General features: G+C 35.5%; 1 protein-coding gene across 1 annotated transcript in view; it reads right to left on the reverse strand.

Annotated features, from left to right (window-relative positions):
* The window catches only part of GPATCH2 (G-patch domain containing 2), a 172774-nt gene that overhangs the window by 58064 nt on the left and 90682 nt on the right, over nucleotides 1-24028 (reverse strand). The window contains exons 6-7 of the mRNA XM_030868312.2: nucleotides 15153-15220; nucleotides 1927-1966 (exon numbers count right to left, since the gene is read on the reverse strand). Coding sequence (XP_030724172.1) covers nucleotides 1927-1966; nucleotides 15153-15220 — 108 coding nt within the window. The remainder of the gene's footprint in view (nucleotides 1-1926; nucleotides 1967-15152; nucleotides 15221-24028) is intronic.

Raw genomic sequence — 24028 nt, forward strand, 5'->3', positions numbered from 1 at the left:
TTGTTTCAGCTTTCATACTGTAAACAAGTGTCTTTTTCGAGGTCCGTTCAGTGCTATGTTTTTTTGCATTTTTTTCTTGTTCTCATCTTCATTGTTTAAAATAGCCCCCTAGTATTGTGCTGAACTGCTGTCTAGTGTTCCCCAGTGCACGAAGGTTGTGATGGGCTTTATAGAGAAAATATGTGCATTAGACAAGCTCCCTTCAGGAATAAGTTATAGTGCTGCTGGCCATGAGTTCAGTGTTAATGAATCAATAATATGTATTAAATGAGGTGTCTTTAAACAGAAACACACATCAAATAAGGATATGTATGGATTAGTTAATGAAAATGTTGTGACCAGAGATTCTCAGGAACCTAACCTTGTATTTTTCCTGGGAGCGATTTTTCAGTATTTGCTACGTTCATTAGTATTCTTATCAACCTCATAGAACATAGCTATTACAAACAACAAGAATCAACTGTGTTCATTAACTAATAACCTATCTAGTCAAGATAAAAATCTGAAGTGGTATATCAGAGTTTAAGCCAAAAGGCGAATCAAAAATTTGTCTAAAATATTTAAAAATTAAAAAAAAAAAGATTGGTCAACTTTCTTCTCTATATGTTCTTAGCTATTTGTTAATTTTTAATGACAGAAAAAAAGTTTGGCTGGAAGCAGCCAGTTACACTATAATCTAAAGCACAGATTTATAACATTACTTTAGTATTTCTCAAATTCTAGAAGGTGGAAAATGATCTTTACAAAATCGTATTTGGGGATAAACTATACCCTGATGCGACTTACTACTAGAAGCAGAATCTTACTGTGATGATTTTACACAGAGGGTATGAACCATTTGGGAAAGCAGAAAGTCTAAGTTTTACATTCTGAACAAACACACTACGGATGCAACGTAGCCTAGTTAATTTCCAAAACTTTAGAAATAACGGTATATATTCTATTATTGTGAGAAATATATTTAAAGGTGCAAATTGCTCTCATGGAAAAAGGCCAAGTTTACAAAAAATCATTAAACTGAATTCACATATTTTTCTTTAATTAGATTCATGTGTGTTAAGAAATATAGTATAGCTTATAATGAAGTATTTGGCACTTTGCTGTTATAAGAAAAGGGAACTATGGTATGTGCAACCAACTCTGGACCTGCCGCCCAGCTTAAGAAATAAGACATCACCAATACATAAAATAATGTTACCAATTACCATTACTAAGCACGATCTCCTCTTTACCGACCTACCTACCTACCCCTCAGAAGAAATGATCCGTGTGGATTTGAGGCTTTTCATTCGCATATATTTAAAGGTATTTCTTACATATCATACTATTGACCCACTTAAAAAATAACTCTTAGAATCCATAATGAAAAAAAAGGCTTAACAAGGATGCAAAGCCTAAAACATATATGCTTTACAACTTATCAAAATTTTAAGCCCTAAATTACCTTATCACGCTGCAGAGAGAGAACTAACACATTCAACAAAGAAGATAGACTACTTATTTTATATGTAAAGTTAACCAAAATGAATGTCAAGTTCTTGCTAAGTCAACTCATCATTGTGCTGCCATGAAACTAATAAAAAATTTAAAAAAAAACTCACTTAGAAATATAACGTACGCTTGTAAGAAACCATTATCACCTTCAAGACTTCAAAAATAAAAATATTCTCTTGCTGGCTGATCTTGTTTAATACACAGCAATTTTTTCAAGCATATGTACTATTTTGGTACCTTAACTTTGCGAAAAACATATGTGAACGGTGAAGTCCTACAAACTAGTGATGTATCAGCACCGGCACAATGAACTCCTTTTAAAATAACCTGGGACTTTATCCTTTCTCATAAAACTGATCTACTACCTTGAAGGGAGATAGTTAAATATTTGAAAGACTGAGTAACTTCCTTTTGGATTAGAATGTTCCTTACCTGGCCATGCTCTGTCCTAGCCCCAGGGCTAAACCAATGGCTGCAGAGGAAAGAGAAAAGGAGTTAGCAGGAAACTCACTAAAAGCACATGCTCTCACGTGATCAGTCTGCATGTGCTGTAAGAAATGTATACGCCACCAGCAACAGAGCCTTAAAATATGCTGTATTTTAATGGATATTTCATGTAATCCTAGACTTACACCAATTTTGACAGAAATGTAAAAGTGCTCATAACCCAGTAATTTTCAGTTTCATAAGCAAACTCAGTTAGAATTACATTTCCATTTAATTATGTTAACATAAACTGCTGGGACGGTATTCATTTTATGAATCGATTCTGGTTATAAAATCTACAAATGCTATCACTTACCACAACTTAATTACAGCATCATTACAACAAATGATGACCTTTTGATTGCTGGAGTTTTAAAAAACATTAAAAATACAAGAATGCTATATCCTCTGGCTGTGTCCCGAGCAACAGTCACACAAGGCCCTTGATGTGAATTCTAAAGCATCAGCTGAAGGTCCCTTGATCCCATTCCTTCCATGGGATTCTGGATTCTGGCTGAGAACAAATTCAACAACAACACTGGAGATACATAAGTCATGGCACAGTTGAAACGTTCCGTTCTTGCACTGTGCCTCACCCTGCCTGGCCCACCCCATACTGTTCCAGCTGCAACTTGGGCTTCTAATAGTCTACCTGGTGATACCTTTTCAATAGGAGTTATCATTAGCTGTGTGCCCAGTCATCTGGCCGGTATTCTGCTTAAAAACTAACTGTAAACATCCAGGAAATCGAGAGAGACATTGTGGGAAATAAGCCAGTAAAAGCCCACAATCATAGGGAATGATACTAATATTATTAATGCTATCTATTTTTTCATCATATTGAGTACAGGTATGTGCCAAGCACTCTTTAGACACATGACATGTATGTATTATTTCCCAGCCTCACAAAAACCTTACAAGGTTATTCTCATGTTCCAGCTGCAGGAATGATTGAGGCTCAGATGCTAGGTTATTTGCCCAAGGTGCTCAGCGCACCATACCACAAAGGACAAAGGGCTCACGTGGAAAGAGCACATTTCCTGGTTCCCTCCAACACTTCTATGTATTCTCCTTTGTGGTACTAAAACCTGGGAATAAACAGCCTCTATATTAATATGCTCTTATTTTGTCTATGCTCTTCCCGGAACATTTCTCAAGCTCATAGACAGTAATGCTCTTTGGCAGGTCAGATTCCATTTTTGCTGTGGGAATGGACACTTACTGCTATTTGTAAATGACATGTGGATTAATCACCAACTAGCAACTAACTATTTACTGCAGTTCCCTGACAACTTGACTGATAAATTTCCCCTCTGCTATGGATTGTACCCTTTTTCTTTAAAGAAAACTATTTTTTAGAAAATCAAATGCATACACATAGTTAAAACAAAATAAATAAACAATAAGTGTTTGTTTCATCTATCCTGACCCCTAAGCTCTGTTCAGAGAAACCACTGCCAACTCTTTCTGCCTTTTCTTTTGGTATTTAATGATGTATTTCTACAGAATATGGTTATACTGATATTTTGCGATTGATTTTAGACATTAATAATTGACTTCCTATTATTGTAAATTTAGCTCTTTTAGAACTCTCAAACCCCTATTTCCAGTTATAACACCATTTTTAATTAATCAGTTGTGAATACAGATATTATGACTACATGAATACTTTGTGCTGCTGAATTTTTCTTTTTGTTTCTCCTAAAGTTGACAGTTAATTTGTTTTTCTTCCTTTGCTATTATTTCTAGGTACTGGTGACCTTTTCCAGAGAAGTGTCCAGGAAGTGGTGTGGGAAGAATCTGGATTATAGTGTCATAGGTGGGTACAGAAGAAGTGGGATGTGAGGAAGTTAAATGGGTATAGTATAATCCACTCTTTCTACAAGTTAGGCTTTCAAAGTATGAGAGGGAGAGAGAACAGAAAAAAATGGAAAAGAAGAGGTTTAAAAATGTAGTATATAATGAAAGAAGTTTTTGGAAGGAAAAAAATGTTCTTTCCAATCACAGACACAGGTGCTGGAATCAGCCTTGGACAGAAGAAAAATCATTTCCTCTAATACTAAGACAAAGGAAAGTGAAAGAAGGTATATTTGGATAAGTTCATCCAAATTTGTGACTAACAGCCTTACTTTGGAAAGTTGAAGAAAAGGTCAAATTCTTGGGGTTAGTGGGGAGATGGGCAGCTTATAACAGGGGCTTGGTGACAAGACATAGAATAGCTTTGGGGGACACATAAAATGTTACGGAAGGTCATGCTAAAGCATTGCTGAAAGATCTACTGAAGTTCAAGATTATATATCTGTGTAGCAACAAATCATATAATCTTTTTTTAAATTTTATTTTAATTTTTTTAACATCTTTATTGGAGTATGATTGCTTTACAATGGTGTGTTAGTTTCTGCTGTATAACAAAGTGAATCAGCTATATGTATACTTACGTCCCCATATCTCTTCCCTCTTTCGTCTCCCTATCCCACCCCTCTAGGTGGTCACAAAGCACCGAGCTGATCTCCCTGTGCTATGTGGCTGCTTCCCACTAGCTATCTGTTTTACACTTGGTAGTGTATATACGTCCGTGCCACTCTCACTTCGTCCCAGCTTCCCCTTCCCCTTCCCCATGTCCTCAAGTCCATTCTCTAGTAGGTCTGTGTCTTTATTCCTGTCTTACCCCTAGGTTCTTCATGACTTTTTTTTTTTTTTAGATTCCATATATATGTGTTAGCATTTGGTATTTGTCTTTCTCTTTCTGACTTACTTCACTCTGTATGATCTTATTCACCAGTGCTCAGCAGAAGAGCAGTGGATGTGGGTAGCTGCACAGACTGATCCAAGATTAGGAGTTTATGGAACAGGACGGTAGGCAGGATTCTAAGAGGACCCCCAGTGATCCACACCCTTGCACAACTTGCTCTCTTTGAACGTAGGAACGACCTGTGAATATGATGGGATAGTCACCCCTACAATTAGGTTGTGTTTTATGGCACAACTGGCTTTAAGAAGGGGAGATTATTCTTGGTGGGCTTAAGCTAAGCGGGTGATTCTTTGAAGGGACTGAACTCTTCCTGGTGAAAGAGATTCACAGTATGAGAGCTTCAACTGGAGAACCCAACATTTATTGAGCTTTACTGAAAGACAGGCAGTGTTCTCGTTTAATCTTTAAAGAATCCCGCAAGATAGGTACTACCCCCATTTTGCAAGTGAAGAAACAGGCTCAGGGAGGTTGAGTGATTTGCCAGAGATTTCATAACAAAGTAGCAGAGCTGGAATTCAAATCTATATATTCAATTCCAAAGCTCATGTTCCTTTTAACTATTATACATATTGTCACCAGTTAGGGTAGCAGAAGTTGAGGCAGAAAAAAAGACTGGCACAGGTGCCTGTCTAACTCACCCCGTTAGGTTTAGATGTTTCCTTGTCTAAGCTTTCAATACCTTTGCACATGTCTCCATTAAAGCAGTTATATTCATATATTGTAGTTGTTTATTTATCCTGATAAAAAAAATTGGAGGTCCTTAAGAAAGAGATACTGATGATAACTGTAGTAACAGAACAGTAGTAGTAGTTGGAAGGAAATGTAGTGGTAGTAATAACAGAAGTAGCAGTAAAAGCACTCCCACAACTCGGTATCTCAGTAAATGTTTGATACCTACTGGGAACCGTGGTAACGGTCATATGTAGATTACCTCATTCAAACCTCACACCTTACGGAAGAGTGCTATTGCTATTCAAGGTCACAAAGCTAGCAGGCACTGGTGTCAAGACTGGGACCGAGGCTGTCTGATTCCACACCCTGGATTCTTAACCACCATTCTCTTTCACTGCCTTCAGTTATCGTAATTTGGGGGAGGGGAGTTTTTCCCTTTTGCTCCGTTTTCTTTTTTTCTCTTTTTTAATGGACTCATGGAATGTAAAGGTTACTTAATAACTTTTTAGTGAAAACATGAACAAATCAGGAAATCTAGAGAAAGTGGTGTCCTTGAAATCCAAAGGGTCAAATTTATGTAAAGACAGCAGAGGAAAAAAGGCCGTGAAAGAGGATGAAGTTGTAGAGGCATTTATTTACACTGGAGCCAAGATTCCCAAGGGGACTTATGAGGGAGGGGGCTAACAGTGAAACGCACACCTGGGAGGAGGGGACGCAGAAGAGTCTGAAATTGATCAATTGCCGGGGATGGCTAGACCTAGAGACAGAGCTGGATGGCCTGTCTGTTCTCAAGATTCCGAGGGGCTGCATGTGGTTTCTGGGCTCACTTCTCCCTCTAGGATACAGATGCAGTTTGGGGATGTCTAAGAACTGAGCCTGACACACATTATTGCATTTAATCCTCACCTGCCCTGTTGATAATGGGACTAGCCATCACCTATGGAGCCCTCGCTATAGCGTTCTTTTTAGCAGAGCAATGTGGTCGGTAACTGTGGAGCAGAAGGGAGTTTTTTGTTTTCCTTTTAAGTAAGAAGTAGATAATAAAGCTTTAGGGAACAAAGTTTTTTTGAACTAAAATCTCTGCAGACTCAGAGCTCCACACTGATTCCTTCTCACTGTTCCTTAATCCCTTGCCCTCACCCACAGTGCTGAACTACAAGTAGCAGAAATGTACAGGATTTCATGAGAAGTCAAATGATATTACAGCTATGCAAAAGGACAAAACCAACCTCAAAATTCTTAACTGAGGTCTCCTAAAGAAGTACTTTCCAAAAGGAAAGAGCCACAGCAGTTTATAATACAGATTTTGGTTTTTAGAGTTTCTATTTTTTATAGAGTTTCTATTTTTTGACTCAGAAGCATAATTTTATATTAACTTAGTGTGTCCTGTGCACATCATGGTCTAAACTTGTGCTCTCTAATATGGTAGCTACTAGTCATCTATGGCTATTTAAATGAATATTAAAAATTAAGTTCCTCAGTTGCATTAGCCACATTTCAAGTGCCCTAGACATACATGGTTAGCAGCTACCATCATCAGCAGTGCAGATACAGAACATTTCCATTACTGTGAAAAGTTCTATCGGACACCACTAGTTTACAGATTATCACTGAAAATTCGAATGCACTTTGGAAATGGAATATAATCTTCTACACTGAACATCTTCCTTGTGAACCATAACTGCTCTATTGAAGAGACTTGTAAGTATGAAGAAGTATATTACAGAAAGGGGGTGGGTTGAGGAATGGGGAAGTAGAAATGTCTGTTAAACTCCTAACTCAGTATTCTATAATAGGGTTTCATGGATCAAGACATGGGAATAAAAATTAAGGTGAGAGGCTAGCGTATTAAGAAGAAGCCATATGCTAGGTAAGAACTAGATCTTGGCAGCAACTACAACTGAGGATGCCAAAAGGCTAAGGCACATGTGTCAATGTAGAAGACGTTGACAGGGAGCTCCACACGACCTTCAGGACTTAGGATGATACGTGAATTTTGGTATTCTTGGTTCTATCTCTGCCTGTGGTTCTCAAAGTGTTGTCTTCAAAGTGTATTCTGTGCAGCCCTGGGCGGGAGTGAGGACGTCCCTGGAATACTGAACTAGTAGTCACTGTATTCCTCACTGCCATGAACTTGCAGGGGGAAAACAAAAAAGCCAGTTTCACTTAAGAATATTCTTGACATAGCAGTAAACATTTTTTATTAAATCTCAACTTAAGAAAATTATTCGTGGTGAAATGGGCAGTACACAAAGTGTAAAGCCTTTTATATATATAAAGTATAAAGCCTTTTTTTTTTTTTTTTTTTGTGGTACGCGGGCCTCTCACTGTTGTGGCCTCTCCCATTGAGGAGCACAGGCTCCGGACGCGCAGGCTCAGCAGCCATGGCTCACGGGCCTAGCCGCTCTGCGGCATGTGGGATCTTCCCGGACCGGGGCACGAACTCGTGTTCCCTGCATCGGCAGGCAGACTCGCAACCACTGCGCCACCAGGGAAGCCCTTGAAAGTCTTTTATTAGCTATCCTATTATAGCCTTCTGCAACAAAAATGTGTGTGTATATCTATATAACATATATACATATGTGTATAAATACACATATAACATTTCCTTAAGGATCTGTGACTATAAAACTAGATGGAAAATTATTTTGAAAAGTTTATAAGTCCGTCAGTGCTAATAATAATTGTTAGTTGATAACCATCAGTTACTTAAGGTCTGAAATAGTTTTCATTAGTACTCAACTAAACCAACATAAATACATTTTGACAATACTAAACATAAAAATAAAATTTTATTAGAAAGCTATCATTAACACGTTTTCCCCCAAATTAGTTCACATATCCATTGATGACTATTACCATTAGCATCAATTCTACTGTTATTTTTAACAATTTGAGTGCTCAGAAACCTTGTTCACACAAATTGACAAATGGAAATAAAAGGAATTTGGTTAGAACCAACACTTGATTATTGAACTCCTTCAGAGTTTTACGCCAAAATATATCACACACAATGATTTTAAGATTAAGCAGTATTTTTAATAATCTACCAGATGCTGAAAACAAAGAATTAGTAACTACCTAAACTGCATAAAGCTTTGTGACTTAGTCATTTGATTTAATCTGTCAACATCATTATCAGTACTATATGAATGACCCCCTGTTTGGAACCCAAGAGGATTTTACACTACAGGGAAATGTGCCAAGATCAGATCAGAACTGAGAGGGCATCTTTTTTTTCTAAAGTGGAAGAAAGGCAATTTTAAGACTCCCACCTGAGGGTAGGGCCCCCGAAGCACCCAGCTCTGAGACTCAAAGGACTGCAAAGAAAGAAGCAGTTCTTAATGGGCACGTGAGCGCTCTCTGTGGCTGTCCCTCAAGGTTCAGCCCAGAGGGAGCCGGATGTTTGCCTAAAAATGTCCATCTCCCAGTCTTCTCCTGGAAGGCAAAGGTTTGATGGCAAACCTTACAAGCTGCAGCCTGAGGTTCTAGAGTCTAACTGAGGATGCATCTAGGGGCTGGCTGCCATCCTCCTCAGAGTCCAGGGGGCTGGGGGCTTCCCCCGCCTTCTCACTCCTGCTTTCTGGAACAACAAAACCAGGCTGCTAGCTTGTACACGTCTGGTGCCCCAGCTTTTGCAGCTGCCACCTGAGGGACAGGCCCTGGATCTCCTGGCTCTGACAGCCAGTGAAGCTTGCATTCACTAGTCTTACAGGACTACAGCAAACAAAGAAGCAGTTTTTAAACAGACACAGGAACAATGTCCCCTCATGGCAATACACCTAAGCTCAGTGTGGAGGGAGCAGGCAAAACACCCATCTTTGTTCTCCCTGGAAGGGTCTTAATTACCTACTTTCCCAGCTGTTACAACTGATCACATAAAAATACTAAGGATCACAAGAAACTACTATAAGCAATTGTTTGCCAACAAATCAGATAACCTAGAAGAAATGAATAAATTCCTGGAAACATAAAATTTACCAAAACTAAAATCACGAAGAACAGAAAATATAAAAAGACCAATTACTAGGAAGCAGATTGAACCAGTAATCAAAAACTATCCCCCCCCAAAAAAGTCCAGGACCAGATAACTTCACTGGTGAATTCCATGAAATATTTAAATATTTAAAATTAATACCAATCCTTCTCAAAGCCTTCCAAAAAATCAAAGAGGAGGGAACACTTTCAAACTCATTTTACGAGGCCAGCATTATATCCTGATACCAAAGCCAGAGAAGGATTCTACAAGAAAAGAAAATTACAGGCCAATATTCCCAATGAACATAGAAAAATCTTCAACGAAGTATTAGCAAAACAAATTCAACAGGGTCATACACAATGATCAAGTGGGATTTATTCCAGGGATGCAAGGATAGTTCAACAACAGCTAATTAATAAATGTGATACATCAAATTAACCAAATGAAGGATAAAAGTCTTATGATCTTAATAGATGCATAAAAAGCAAATGATAAAATTCAACATCTTTTCATGATAAAAACTCTCAACAAATAGAAAGAATGAATATACCTCAACATGGTAAAGGCCATATATGACAACCCCACAGCTAACATCATAGTCAATGGTAAAAAGCTGAAAGCTTTTCCTCTTAGATTAGGAAAAGGACGAGGATGGCTACTACTCTTGCCACTTCTATTCAACAGATATTGGAGGTCCTAGCCAGAGAAATTAGGCAAGAAAAAGAGAGTAAAAACATCCATACCAGAAAGGAAGAAGTAAAATTGTCTCTATTTGCAGATGACCTGATAGTACACATAGAAAATCCTAAAGACTCCACCAAAAAGCTATTAGAACAAATGAACAAGTTCAGTAAAGCTTTAGGACACAAAATCACTATACATAAGTTGGCTGTGTTTGGATACACTAACAACAAAGTATCACAAAGAGAAGTTATGAAAACAATCCCATATACAATAGCATCAAAAATAATAAAATATTTAGGAATAAATTTAACCAAAGAGGTTAAACATCTATACACCGAAAACTATAAAACACTGATGGAAGAAGACACAAATAAATGGAAAGAGATTTTGTATTCATGAATAGGAATAATTAATATTGCTAAAATATCTATACTATGCACAGATATCCATGCAATCCACAGAGTGAAGGGAATCATAAAAATTCCAATGTCATTTTTCACAGAAATAGAAAACAAATCCTAAAATTTGTATGGAGCCATAAAAAACCCTAAGTAGCCAAAGCAACCTTGATAAAGAAGGCAAATCTGGAGCTATCACACTCCCTGATTTCAAACTATCTTCAAAAAATACATATTAAATATATATATATTATAGCAATCAAAAAAGTATGGTATTGGTTAAAAACAGACACATAGATCAATGGAACAAAACAGAGAGCCCAAAAATAAACCCATGCATATATGGTCAATTAATATACACACATACAATGGAGTCTTATTCAGCCTTAAAAGGAAGGAAATCCTGCCACTTGGGACAACATGGATGAACCTGGAGGGCATTATGCTAGATGAAATAAGCCAGACAGAAAAAGATAAATAGGGCTGATATCATTTATATGTGGAATCTTAAAAAAAAAAACAAAAAGTTGAACTTCCAGAAACAGAGTAGAATCGTGGTTGACAGGAGCTGAGGTGGGGTGTCGGGTGGAGGAGCTGGGGAGAGGCTGATAAAAGGGCACAAACTTTCAGTTATAAGATGAATAAAGCCTGAGGATCTAATGCACATTAATGACAACTGTAATTAACAATATTGTACTGTATGCTTTAAAGTTAAGAGAGTAGATCTTAAATGTTCTCACCAAAAAAAAAAAAAAAAAGTAAATATGTGAGCTGATGAATGTGTTAATTCGATGGTGGGAATCTTTTTACAATGTGTGTGTGTATATAAATATAAAATCATGTTGCACACTTTAAATAGTCTACAAGTTTTTATTTGTCAATTATATCTCAATAAAGCTGAAGGGAAAAAAAAAAAAAAAGAAATGAGTTGCAAAAACTGTGCAGTACCCTGGAAGGGCATCTGAGGTAATGAACATATCAGCTGTGATCTTACATATAAATAACAAGAAAGGTCCTCCAAGAAAGCAGAAAAGGACTGCTTGCCAAATTGGACGTATATTAAGTGCTTCCTTTACCAAATAGGAGCTTTTGTTGAAAATAGGCTCATTCTCCACAATTCTATATTTTATATGCAGTCACCTTTAATTTATGCTACATACAACATACTACAAGGAGCCATAGCCAGATCTGATTAAAGCTTCATGTCACTCAGAGGTCCCGGATGAGATTTTGAGACAGATGATGTAACTGGATGAGACTTTGAAGTGGTCTTCTTTGGGAAAGGCAGGAAAGGTATTTCACACAGTATGTATGTATGGAGTGAAGAGTGTGTATGAATGTTGAAAAGTCAGTGAGCTGAGTACAACAAATTTTGTTAGCAGCTACTCAATGGAGAGTATCCTCTTCTTATCCTTATCTTGTTAGGGGCCACTATGTGCCAGACTCAAGAAACCTATCATGACTGATCTAAACCTTTGCTAGACACCTACCTTCCTAAACGCGCTTGCAACTATGGGTGACCAAGTAACCCAGTTCTGGTCAATGAGAATTAAGGGAAGGTGGGTGAGTGATTTTTGAAAATAATTTTGTTTCTTGAGGAAAGCTGCTTGTACTGTCCTTCCCTCTTCTCCCTGCCTTGAATGCAGACATGATATGTGGAACCATAGGCGCCATCTTGAGACTATGAGGCAGTAAATGTGAAGACACATAAGAAAAAAAGACCAGGAAGATGCTATGTGTTGAAATGTGTCCCCCCCCCCCCGTCCAAAGATATGTTGGAGTCCTAACCCCTAGTACTGTAAAATGTGACCTTATTTTGAAATAGGGTCTTTACAGAGGTAATCAAGTTAAAATGAGGTCACTAGGGTGGGCCCTAATTCAATTTGACCTTATAAAATGCTATTATATATCTGTATCTGTGTCATTATAAAAAGCAGAAAGTTGGACACAGATACAGACATAGGGCAAAGGCAATGGGAAGATGAAGGCAGAGACTGGGGTGATGTAGCAGAAATCAAGGAACAGCAAAGATTGCCAGCAAACCACAAGTGAGGAAGGGGGCAAGGAACAGATTCTCCCTCAGGGCCCTCGGAAGTAACCAACCCTGCTGATACCCTGATCTTGGACTTCCAGGCTTCAGAAATGTGCGACACCCAAAGCACTCTTAAGGAAGAAGAGCAAAGCTTGGAGGTGTCATGCTGCCTGGTTTCAAACTATACTACAAAGCTATAGTAATCAATACAGTACAGTACTGGCACAAAAAAAGATACACAGACCAAGGGAACAGAATAGAGAGCCCAGAAACAAACCCACACTTATACGGGCGATTAATCTATGACAAAGGAGGCAAGAACATACAATGGGGAAAAGACAGCTTCTTCAATAAATGAAACTAATATAATATTGTATGTTACCTATACTTCAATAAAAAGTATTTTAAGAATATAGAAAATTAAAGGGAGAGTGCAAGAATGCAAGAGGAATTTTATTCTGCAATGAAATAAAAGAAAAAGTATGGAAAAAGAAAAGAGCTATGAGACAATACATTTGTTGTTTAAGTCACCCAGTTTGTGATACTTTGTTACTGTAGCTCTAGGACATGAATACAGGTGATGAAGCAGAAAAAGAGAAATAGTCTGGCCCTTGATAATAAGCTTAGTAGCAAGCCCTAGAGCCACTTCCTTCTAACTTCTCGTGTGAGGAAAAGAAAAACCAAACCTTTTGGTCTGAGCTAGCATTAGTTTCATACTCTGTTACTTGCACCTAGTACATCCTGAAAAATGTAATAGATGACTTTTCAATCAGTCTTGAATAATAAATAGGGTTTTGACAGATATGGATAGGAGGAGATGAATGAGCAAAGTCACTGGCTAAAGGGGCCAGTGCAGCAGAGGTTCTATTCAGGGCACAGAGGTAGACAGCTGGACCACTGGTGTTAGGAGGAAGAGATAACGGATAACAAAGTGGAAATGTAACTGGAGCCAGGTTGTGGAAGGTGTTTAACGATATGCTAAGGTTTGTCTACTGTCAAGAGGCAATCAATACTGGAAGTTTTAATAGGAAAATAAAAGGATCAGAACTGAACTTGAATAGTAGAAGTAAGTAGTATGTACTGAAATAGTGAGAGAGACAGAAAGATCCATATAAAAGATAACAGAGCTGTAATTAAAATAATGGAGGAGGATGTGGAAAAGAGGAGGTCAGAATGAGATACTAAAAAAAGTGGACGTAGCAGGTAGGGTGCGAGGTAGTAAAATGACCGTTTTAGTCCCGAGTGTTGAGAGAATTGTAATCAAACACATTGGTATGACTTGGGAAACTCTAAAAACGGTGGCATCTAAGTTCCATCCCCAGAAACTCTTATTTATGGGGAGATGGGTGTGGAAGGGTTGTTGGGATATTACAATGAGGGTCATACTGGCTAATTTCAGAAGCAATACTCAACTGACATTATTGCATTTGTGCTATTTTAAATACAAACTTTTATGTCTTCACTCACTCAACAACTGGCACTGGATTACGATGGTGATAGAGATTGTTTGTCCTCAGGGCATTTACAATCTTTACCAAATGCGAGTTTTGGCTTAAATATAGCTCTAAATCTACTTTCTTGAGTATTTGTTTTCTATCAGAACAGAAAATCGAGACGGAAACATACAAATCTTCTGGTGGTCCTTATGAGATAAAAAATGCTTTATCCATTTTTATTTTTATTTTTTTCTGTTTGAGTGAAAAAAGAGAGAAGGTCTTTTATGGGATAATGAAACAATGAGTAAGATAAGCTATTAAGAGGGAAGATTGTGATATCATAAGCTATAAAAGTAAATGTATAAAAATAATCTATATAGATAATATTTTATATCATATAAATTATACTATATTAATATTTATAAATTAAGCTACATCTGAACAATAATTTCTGCTTTATATTTGATAAAAAGTAGATTTAAAAAACAGAACCTAATGGGTCCTAATATAATTGTTTTCCAGAAAAAATTCATTCAATAATTAATTCATATCGTTCCATACTTTAATGGTCTTTCTCAAGTGCAACCAGCTTCATAGGAGACACATGGTATTGAGCCAAAATACACAACTTATTTCAGGTTTTCCAACAAAGATGTATTTAGAGATAGAATTAGCACCTAGAAATTCACCCCATAACTCACCAAGCCACAGCTTTACTTTTTTGGAGTTATCTAGTAAATTAGTCTCTTCCTTTTGTTGCTAAATGCAAATACTTTCTGGTCCCATCACAGCTCATGCTGGACAGGAGAAGAGGGTAGAGAATTCATGAGGAAAAGACTCACTCTTCATTTCAGTACCTTAGAAAGGGTTGTAGAAGGAAGGAAGTGAGGATGGATGAGTCGAAGGAGAGCTCGATGCTACTTAATGTAATGAAAATTTAAACGCTTTGAGATGATCTTATATATGACTTTCAGTAACACGTGAATTTCAAATTCTATTGCAAGTAAAATAAAAGAATGATTACTTAAAAACTTTTCTTTATATTTCTGTCATGGGTTTCATTTAAATTGTTCTTGGACTACTGTCCTTGGTATATGATGTTTACTCTTTTATAAGACAGATTTAAATTGAACCACCTTTACTAGCAATAGCTACCAATTTCCCAAAAGAGAGATACAGAATAGCCCAACAAGATTATACAAATACCATGCATACTCACTCATGGTGATGAGAATCTGGGGAAAAGTGAACCATTCTCTTGTTACTGACTGGGCCAGGAGTGGTCACCTGAAAGGAGATTTAAAACCAAAAACAGGTCACCGTTGAGTGTGTAAAAAGGCAGTGAATAACAGGGATGTTTTCATTTGAGGACATCCACTCTGAAATGGAGAATATAACGATTCTCAAAACCTAAGACACAACTGCATGGACCAAAAGATATTTTAATTCCTGGTAACAATGTGCTATTTGTTTTAGTCTAGCATAGTTCCTCAGCTAGAATTTTAAGACTATTTAAAAAGTACCTTCATAACAGAAAAAAAAAAAAAATCTTTCTTAAGAACTAGACCACTGACTCTCATTTCCAAATACTGGACAACTGCAAATATATTTAACTGTATATAAAAAAAGGTTTACTTAATTAGATTAGTGTTGAGAAGATGATATTTCCTAGGACCAACATGTTTGTAGTTAACTCCTAAATGTAAATAACATGTATTATAATGCACACATTTTAAATGCATACAAATTAGGGGTTTGGGATTAAACTATACTCACTACTGTATATAAAATAGATAAGCAACAAGGACCTGCTGTATAGCACAGGGCACTATATTCATTATCTTGTAATAACCTAGAATGAAAAAGAATCTGGAAAAGAATATATACATATATATATGTATAACTGAATCACTTTGCTGTATATCTGAAACTAGCACAACATTGTAAATCAACTGTACTTCAGAAAAAATGCATACAAAGACTTAAGTCAAGGAAGTAGTGAGTAGTCCTTTTTATAGTTTTCCCATAAAGTTAGGAATTATTTGTGTATTTACATAGAACAAAATGGAATTTCACTTAAGAGAAAAAATTTTATTCCTTTATTTCTAAATCAAATTAAAAAGCTGAGAAAGAATTCAAGGTTCAACTTTTTTGATATTGCAAGCTATTCCCATTTTTAAAGAAAATGTCACAACTTTCCTATCCTATAGCGGGTTCTCAACGGGAACATAAAAACAGCATGAATCCACCGTCACAACTGATGAAACATAAACTGACAGCAAAAGGCTTTACATTATGCTCCGCTGTATTAAAAAAAAAATCCCTCTGTAATTATAGAAGTGCTACTTAACGTATAGAATCCAAAAAGGCATGATGAGGCAACAAATACCCCTCAGAAGAAACGAACATTTTCAAAAATGTTATTTTGTCTTGTATCAGTTGGGTAACGTGGATGCCAGCACACACTGAAACTCTAAGAAATGCAAATATTGCAAATGTGCACAGATGATGACATTAATAACCCTATGGTTTGAGCACCACAGGTAAACATGTGGCTCAACTCCAGGACTACATCCTGCATTCATCTCAAAATGAGGTTTTCATGCTATTCCAGTGGGTAACCCTGGAATATAGTAATCCATTGTCTACACAGTGGCTATGAGAAAAGCCGACTGCGCCTATGTCATGCTTTGTTAGAGGTTCATGATCACATTATCTCATGGTGGACCTGACACTTTTATTCAGTTTACAGTATGTTCTATGTACAGGCAACTTATTTCCTTTGCCAGGGCTGCTGACAACCTTTTCCACACTATATTAATCTTGTTTACTGACTTTATCTTGGTACAAATATCAGAAAACTGAACTTTTTATCTCAGAGAAAGAATAAACAAAGTGTTGACAGAAGCAGAAGCTATTTTCAGGGCTAAAATTGCTTGTTTACCTGCAGCTATACTTATGGAAAAATGTTTAAGTCTTGCTCTGGCTTGAAATATGTAATCTGAAATTTAATAAATGAAGGAATTTCACATATACCCATGTGATAAATTGCCTGATGAAAACAATGCAACTGAATACAACAAAACAGAATTTATAACTAATATATACCACAATACAAATGTAAGCTTTCAATCTAGTCAGAAATAATCATACTATGTATTTCTCAGAAATCATATACAGAAACTATAAGCTCAATTCAACTGCTGTAAATAACTCACAAAAGATTTACAATATCAAATGTAGATATTTAAATGACTCTACCTATTCACCTAGTACATGGCCCTTTTTTTAAAAAAAAGAGGTGAATATCCTTCACTGTTATTTCAAGTCAATTTTGGTTTTACTTTTAAAGATATGTAAAGAGGCATAATTTAGAACTTTTTAAATGAAATAAAGAAACACTGAGATCCATCCATGATGATCTTAGGGTCAATGACACTGGCCTGCCTCAGGAGTGAACTATTTTAACAACAGGAATCTTTTGCAACTTTAGTGACTAGACATGCTTACCAAAAATCTGAGGGTGAGATCTTAGTATAGAATTCAGCTTATGGAAATCAGGGCTATACTGGAGTTTCAGTGTTTTTTAAACTTGAAAACATGTATTTAATATGATTGATTATTAGTAGATACTTCAAAGAATTATAAAATGTCAAGAAACATTCTTACAGAATTCTTCCTAAAGATTTATAATTCGGGGTTAATCTTTCTAAAAATGAAATGAAGCAACTTAAAATAGCAGGTCAAAGTATTAATTTCTAGTAAATGATTAAGTATGGTGATTATTTTATTCTCCAAAAAATATGCCTTCCAGGTATTACAGAAATGTCTTAGAAAGAAATCACAAATTAAAAAAAAAATCATAACTCTTTAAATATCCCATAAGATATTCATGTTGTAAAAGTTATTTGTTAGAAAAAGTAGATTTTATTTCAAAAGGTCAGATAAGAAACAGGTATTCTGTTCTTCATGAGAAATAGTATCTCCACAATCCAATTCTTGTTATTTGTTAAAACTCTGGAAACAATCTTTTATATAATTAGCCAATATTTACTGATAAGAATCTTAAACATCACACTATATGCCCTGAATTTTTATGATTCATTTGTTAAATATTACTACGTCAATAGTGACTACAATCCTAAATAAAGTAGGCATATTTCTTTTCAGTATCCATGTTTATTATGCAAATTATTAAATTAAAAAAATAAACTCAAAGTTAGATAGGAATGAATGGTCTCTGGATAGCATAGTGTTTATGTCAACTTCTGGCCTTACTAGATTGTGAAATAAACTATAATGCTAAAAGATCACATGGATCTCAGTTTTTACTATGGTTATTTACAATCAAGTTATCAACCTTAGAAAATCAGAAATGTAGTAGTTACTAGACGAAAACTTAATAACAGCTGTACAAGTACCACTATCAAAATTCATAAGGTCAATAAGTACCAATATAAGGGAAATTGAGCCAAATGATTTCAATGACAAAATATCTTTAGCAGTTTTATTAGATACATTAAAAGAAATTTCTTATTTTTTCTATCACTGACTTATCAACACTGATTTTATGACTTTCCTTCAAAGATAGACAGAACAGTTGGTTTTATACCTCATTTTCACTTTGTTATTATTACCAAACCCACTGCATCTTGTCCCATTCTTCTATAATTAGATGGTTGAATGAACTACTTCCCATATCAGGTAAACTTACCTGAGACACAACGGTCTTATGAGATTAATAATGAGTTTGTTCAACATGAATGATATCCTACTTATGTTCTCAATGAATAAGATTCCTTCTATAAATTCAGGAGATGTTATGTCTCCATAGAAGCACAAGAAACCATCATCCTTTCTTCTCTGCCTCTAGTAGAGCCATTGTCCTCCAACTTTTCTCTCACTTACAATTATATTTTGCTTTCCAAATGCTATTCTGCTTCAGTGCCTACACTGACAAACACTTAGGGTGGCAGGCTGCCATTCAAAAGAAGGCCTTTCAGTTTTGTGAGAACTGGTCAATCAAATCCGCCCGGCCTCCAGGCTACAGCGAGACATTGTCTGAGCCTCCCTGCCAGTTTGTCAAGACCCAGAAGCTTCCTGCTTCTCTAAGGACCATTATTAATTTGACTCAACTTCTCTGAAGAAAGAAACAAGCCTTTAAAATTTAGAAGGCTCTGCATGAAGGCCCCTCACCCCCGGTACATTCAATAAATGTGTCAGTCAAATATATGTGACAGATATTAAGGAAAACAACTCAACAGCAAGAGGCTTAAAAACAGGACTTTAAACCCTGGGGGTAAGAAGTAAGGAAAGGAAAGCAAAGAGGTGGAAGGAAACTAACTTACTATAGTTGCTAGTCTATACATTATCTTCATTTAAAAACAAGCCCAAGAAAATCATATTCTAAATGTTTTGCAGTAGTTGATTTTAATTAATAGTTGTTAAATGAATGTGAATAATGTCTATCTTTTAATCACATACAGAAGAATGAAGAAAGATTCTCCAGAAGTATTTCAAATGAGGGCACCTGAGTTTACATAAGTGTTCTAAAAATTTCGTACAAGATAGTTGGGAGAATGAATAAAATATTTCATTGTGTCACCTATTCTCATATCTAATATTACAGAATGGTCATGATTCACAAAAGGCACAATTTATTTGGGGATGGAAAGCATTCAAGAAAATAACATTAGAATTACTTCTAAAACAACATACAAAAAAGTAGAAATTACTTTTCCTGCTTTTCAACATGTCGATTTTCTCATTCCAGAGCCATCCATAGCTCCACACTGAAAGCAAAATTAAAACTAATGAGAAATGCATTTGAAGCCCTCTCTAATCTCATCCCTGCTTTCCACTGTGATCCTTCTCTCCAGCTCCTGATGCAGTAGTTGATTGTTCCTTGCTCTAAACCCCAAACTGCTCTGCTTGATACAATTCAACAAATATTTACTAGTTACCTATTGTGTATATAAAATCATGCTTAAATTTACTATATAATGAGTGGTATATGGTTCCCATTCAGTTGGGTGACTTTAGTTGTATCGTTACATTGATTGTTACATTGATTAGTTATATTGTTACAAATATTACTAATCTTTTTTATATAATGATAAAGTTCTGTGTTAAGGGACCCCTCTAATTCCAAGGTGGGTTTTTTTGTTTGTTTGTTTGTTTTAAAGAAAGAAAGATCAGTAAATAATTCATGTGCTAATGTTTGGGATTTTATAAAATCTAATAACATTACAGAAAGATGTACTAAGTTCTCATCATTATTCATATCTTTAAGTATACCAATATTCATAAACAATCTTGCTCTTATCAGCAGAGCTCACCCTGGTAAGATTTTAGGGGAAAAAAACCTCTTTTTAGGATCTATGCAGCATCTACTATTCATAGCCTTCATGTTATCTAAATTATATTGTAGTAGATGCAAGACAGTGAGTGAATCTGATGACTTTTACCTGGGTGTCAAGGTTAAAGATTCCACATTGTTCCATTATACTTTTACTATGCAATTTTTAACCCTTCTTGGAAGGATGTAAGCATGAACAACCCAACAATAAAAGTGTGATAATGACTACCCATGACACATCAAGAATTAATACAATTTGTAGAAATATTTTTGTGATTAATGATGACACTCCTATTCTTTATCAGTCTTTCCTGCTTATAAGGTAAGTTTTCACAGGCAAGATGGCTAAAGTGAATAGACATCATTATCCTCAAACACTAGATGAAGAAACTAACACCCACTGAGGTGGGGGCACATCACACCCAGATTACAAAGACTAAAAACAGAGCTAGATTTGAACCTACGTTGTTCTATCACAATTTACTAAGTTTCCCCTACAGGGGACCACACAAAGGAGACAATACATCAAAACAAGTGTTTTTTGTATTTGGGGATTTGCCATAGGAGATGCTGGCTTGAATCTAGAATACACTCTTGGAAAATCTTCAGCCTAGAAATATACATTCAAGGACATTCTGGTCTTTACTTGTAACTTCAGGGTAACCTACAGGGCTATTATAAATATAGGCAAGAGTGAGCATGGCAGCTCAAACAGGGTTGTCAGCCCATGTTATGGAGAGACTAACAAGAATAACAAATGGCTCCACCGCTAGTCATTGCAGGCAAAGTAGTAAAAGAAATTTAAAAATCGCACTAGAGAGGAGTAAACATTTCATGATGAGAATATGTGAAGAAACTTGGAAAATTTGAGAACTTGGACTATTTTTTTCCTTCAAAAGCGGATTAACAATGTAAATGTGAGATTACACCTTCAAACCAGAAAGGTTTTATAAAGAATCAAAAAATCACAGGAAATAAAGCACAGAGAAGCACAAGGCTATCCTTTCAATTGAGGATTACTCTTTCTGGCAGGAAGCGTATAAGTCAAAGGGAAGATGCTAACCTTTTAGCTGCCAGTATCACATGAAGTAGTGACTGAAGACAGACTTCAGGTAATCTGGAAGTAATCTTAGTACATTTTCAAGTAATAGCAGCACATATATCTCTTTAAAAGAATTCTCAAAATGCGAATTATACTAAGCTGATAGAGGTGTGGAAAAATACACACATACATATGTGTATATATATGACAACATTAGCAATTCTATTTTCATTCTAAAACTAAACAGTGTAATTGTTTTAAATCTTCTCTTTAAACAGCTTTTTCCTAGTTAAAATAAGTCAGCATTAATAATTAAGAATTTAGAATTATTGGCCTATTAGAATAATAATACTTCTAATTATTAAGTGCATAAATTCTCATTTCTGGCCTACAAAATAATGAATGATCTAAATGTTTTAATAGAAAGATTAATCACTACATAATTAAAATACATATACAGCAACAATTTTTTTTTCTCACGACTCCACGGTAATTTTTCTTTTTTTTTTTGAGTAAGGAACTAAAAATTAACCAGCTCGGAATGATGGCCAATAGTGATTAAAGAAAGAGTTTCACTTTGCCATCTAGTTTTAGTAGCAAGCTGTGAGTGGCCTCTGCTGGCTGACCAAAGCCTTCTTAAATCACTCATTCATGATGCTTGCAATACCATAGGCTTCAAGAAAATAAGGATAGGTCCACAGATGTTTATACAAAATCCATTGTGCATAAAGATCTGCCTTTTATAAGAGTAAATGCCAAAGTAATAAACAAAATGTGCACAAGATGGTGTAAAAAACTTTATAATCTCATCCCACTGCAACATACTTAGATTATACTCCAAATCTATACATCTTCTAAAATTTGAATTTATAAGCCATAAGAGTATGAATGTAGATTATCTTATTCAATTCACATCAAGCAATTCACATCTACATTTAAAAATAAGCATTTTCTTGAGGTTCATTTTACACACATACACACAAACCTTTTCTCAAAATTAAGTGTATAATGCAGGGAAATGCAAAGAAAGACTGAAATAAAAACCTTTTAAACAATTAGTGATTTAAAAAGGCATTAACATTTTATATGATGGTTTACGAAGATACTAGCCGGAAACACAGTAAAGCAAAACAATTTGAAAGATTTCTAGATCATTGTACCCCTGTTTGGGTAGAAGTAACTTTATATTCAAAACTTAAAATTGCAATGAGGAAGTTGAAACCTTACTAGTATTAGGTTATGTTAATTTAGTAATCATAATAGAGAAGAAAAAAGTTTCCTTTTTTTCTCAGCAGCTTTCTATTAATAAAAACCTCCTGTGCATTATAGAATTTGTGATTTTTAAATTTATCTATTTAAACATACCATTATATATGATTCTCTTCATACTCTACCCAATCTATCCACTTAAAATATACCCCATTATCAAATATGCCTAATGCCATCAAAATGTGACTACATTTACTTTAAAAAGTTATTGTTCTCACATGTGACAATACTCCAGTATATTTCAACCCTCATTTCAGAATTCAGTCCCATTATCTTGCCTGCTCAAAAAATTGTTCACAGGGTTAGCTAGCTGACATATTAGATAACCCTCTATCTCACCAGACACTACTGGGATATGACACACTGACCCACTGTAAGCCCTTATTATTAGCCTGAAATATATAGCACGTAATGCAGCTCCTGCCAGGGAATTTGTTTATAAAAATCCCTTTATCTCCCCGGACATTCATAACGCTTTTAAAAATAATGTTCAACTATTTAAAGAAATTTCAAACAACAAATAAAAATTCTAATGGATGTTTTGAAGCCTATCCTCCCATCTCTTGCAATTCTGCAGAAGCTTAAAAAAGCAAAAAAAAAGGGAGTCACATATACAGAAAATAGAAACCAGAAAGTGTTTCCTTCTTGAAGCTTACGTATACAGAGTCTATTATATAAAGAAGAGACTTAAAAAACAAAAAAGATGCTTAATAATTCCCATTCCTAATGAGAATTATAACACACTTGAAAAGCTTGGTACATGTAAAAATAATTTTTTTTTTTTCGTAGTATAAGAGGTCGGGGGTAACATGGCAGTGAAGGTGATTATGATAATCAGCAAACACGACTGATAAAGTAAAAAATCATTAAGATAGCTTTTTGAACAAAAACCCTACCACATACATTAAAAAATTTACTTTAGGAATATAAGCAGACTAGGAAAACTTTTCAGTGCTTAGTTATAAATTACTTAAATTATTCTGATACTGGAAGACATGATCAACATTTCAGGAGCTAAAATTACTTTCTTTCCACATTAATTATTTGATAATTTATCACACCATTATCAGTGGTGCATATGACCTTTTGAATTGCGTGGTTTTTAAAATTTTTCAAATTGTTTTTATAAACTAGCTTATTTCTTCCTACCTTAAGCTGACAGTGATGTTATATGGAATTTTAATTTATATCAAAAGAGAAAAATTACAGCTGGTTTTGATATTTAAAAGATTGCCTCTAAGAATAGCAAGGATACACTGATGGTAATTTATAAGAAAAACGCTGATAGTCTCCACATTTAAAAATTGATTACCTTAATATGGTTTATATTTAGCAAATAAAACACTTAAGATATTATATTCTACAAGCTGTTCTCCTTAAGCAAAGATGCAGGCAACCACCCAGTCTCGTGTAATGAAGTTCTGAT

Source organism: Globicephala melas, chromosome 1 (assembly GCF_963455315.2).
Source record: "Globicephala melas chromosome 1, mGloMel1.2, whole genome shotgun sequence".
NCBI classification, from domain to species: domain Eukaryota; kingdom Metazoa; phylum Chordata; class Mammalia; order Artiodactyla; family Delphinidae; genus Globicephala; species Globicephala melas.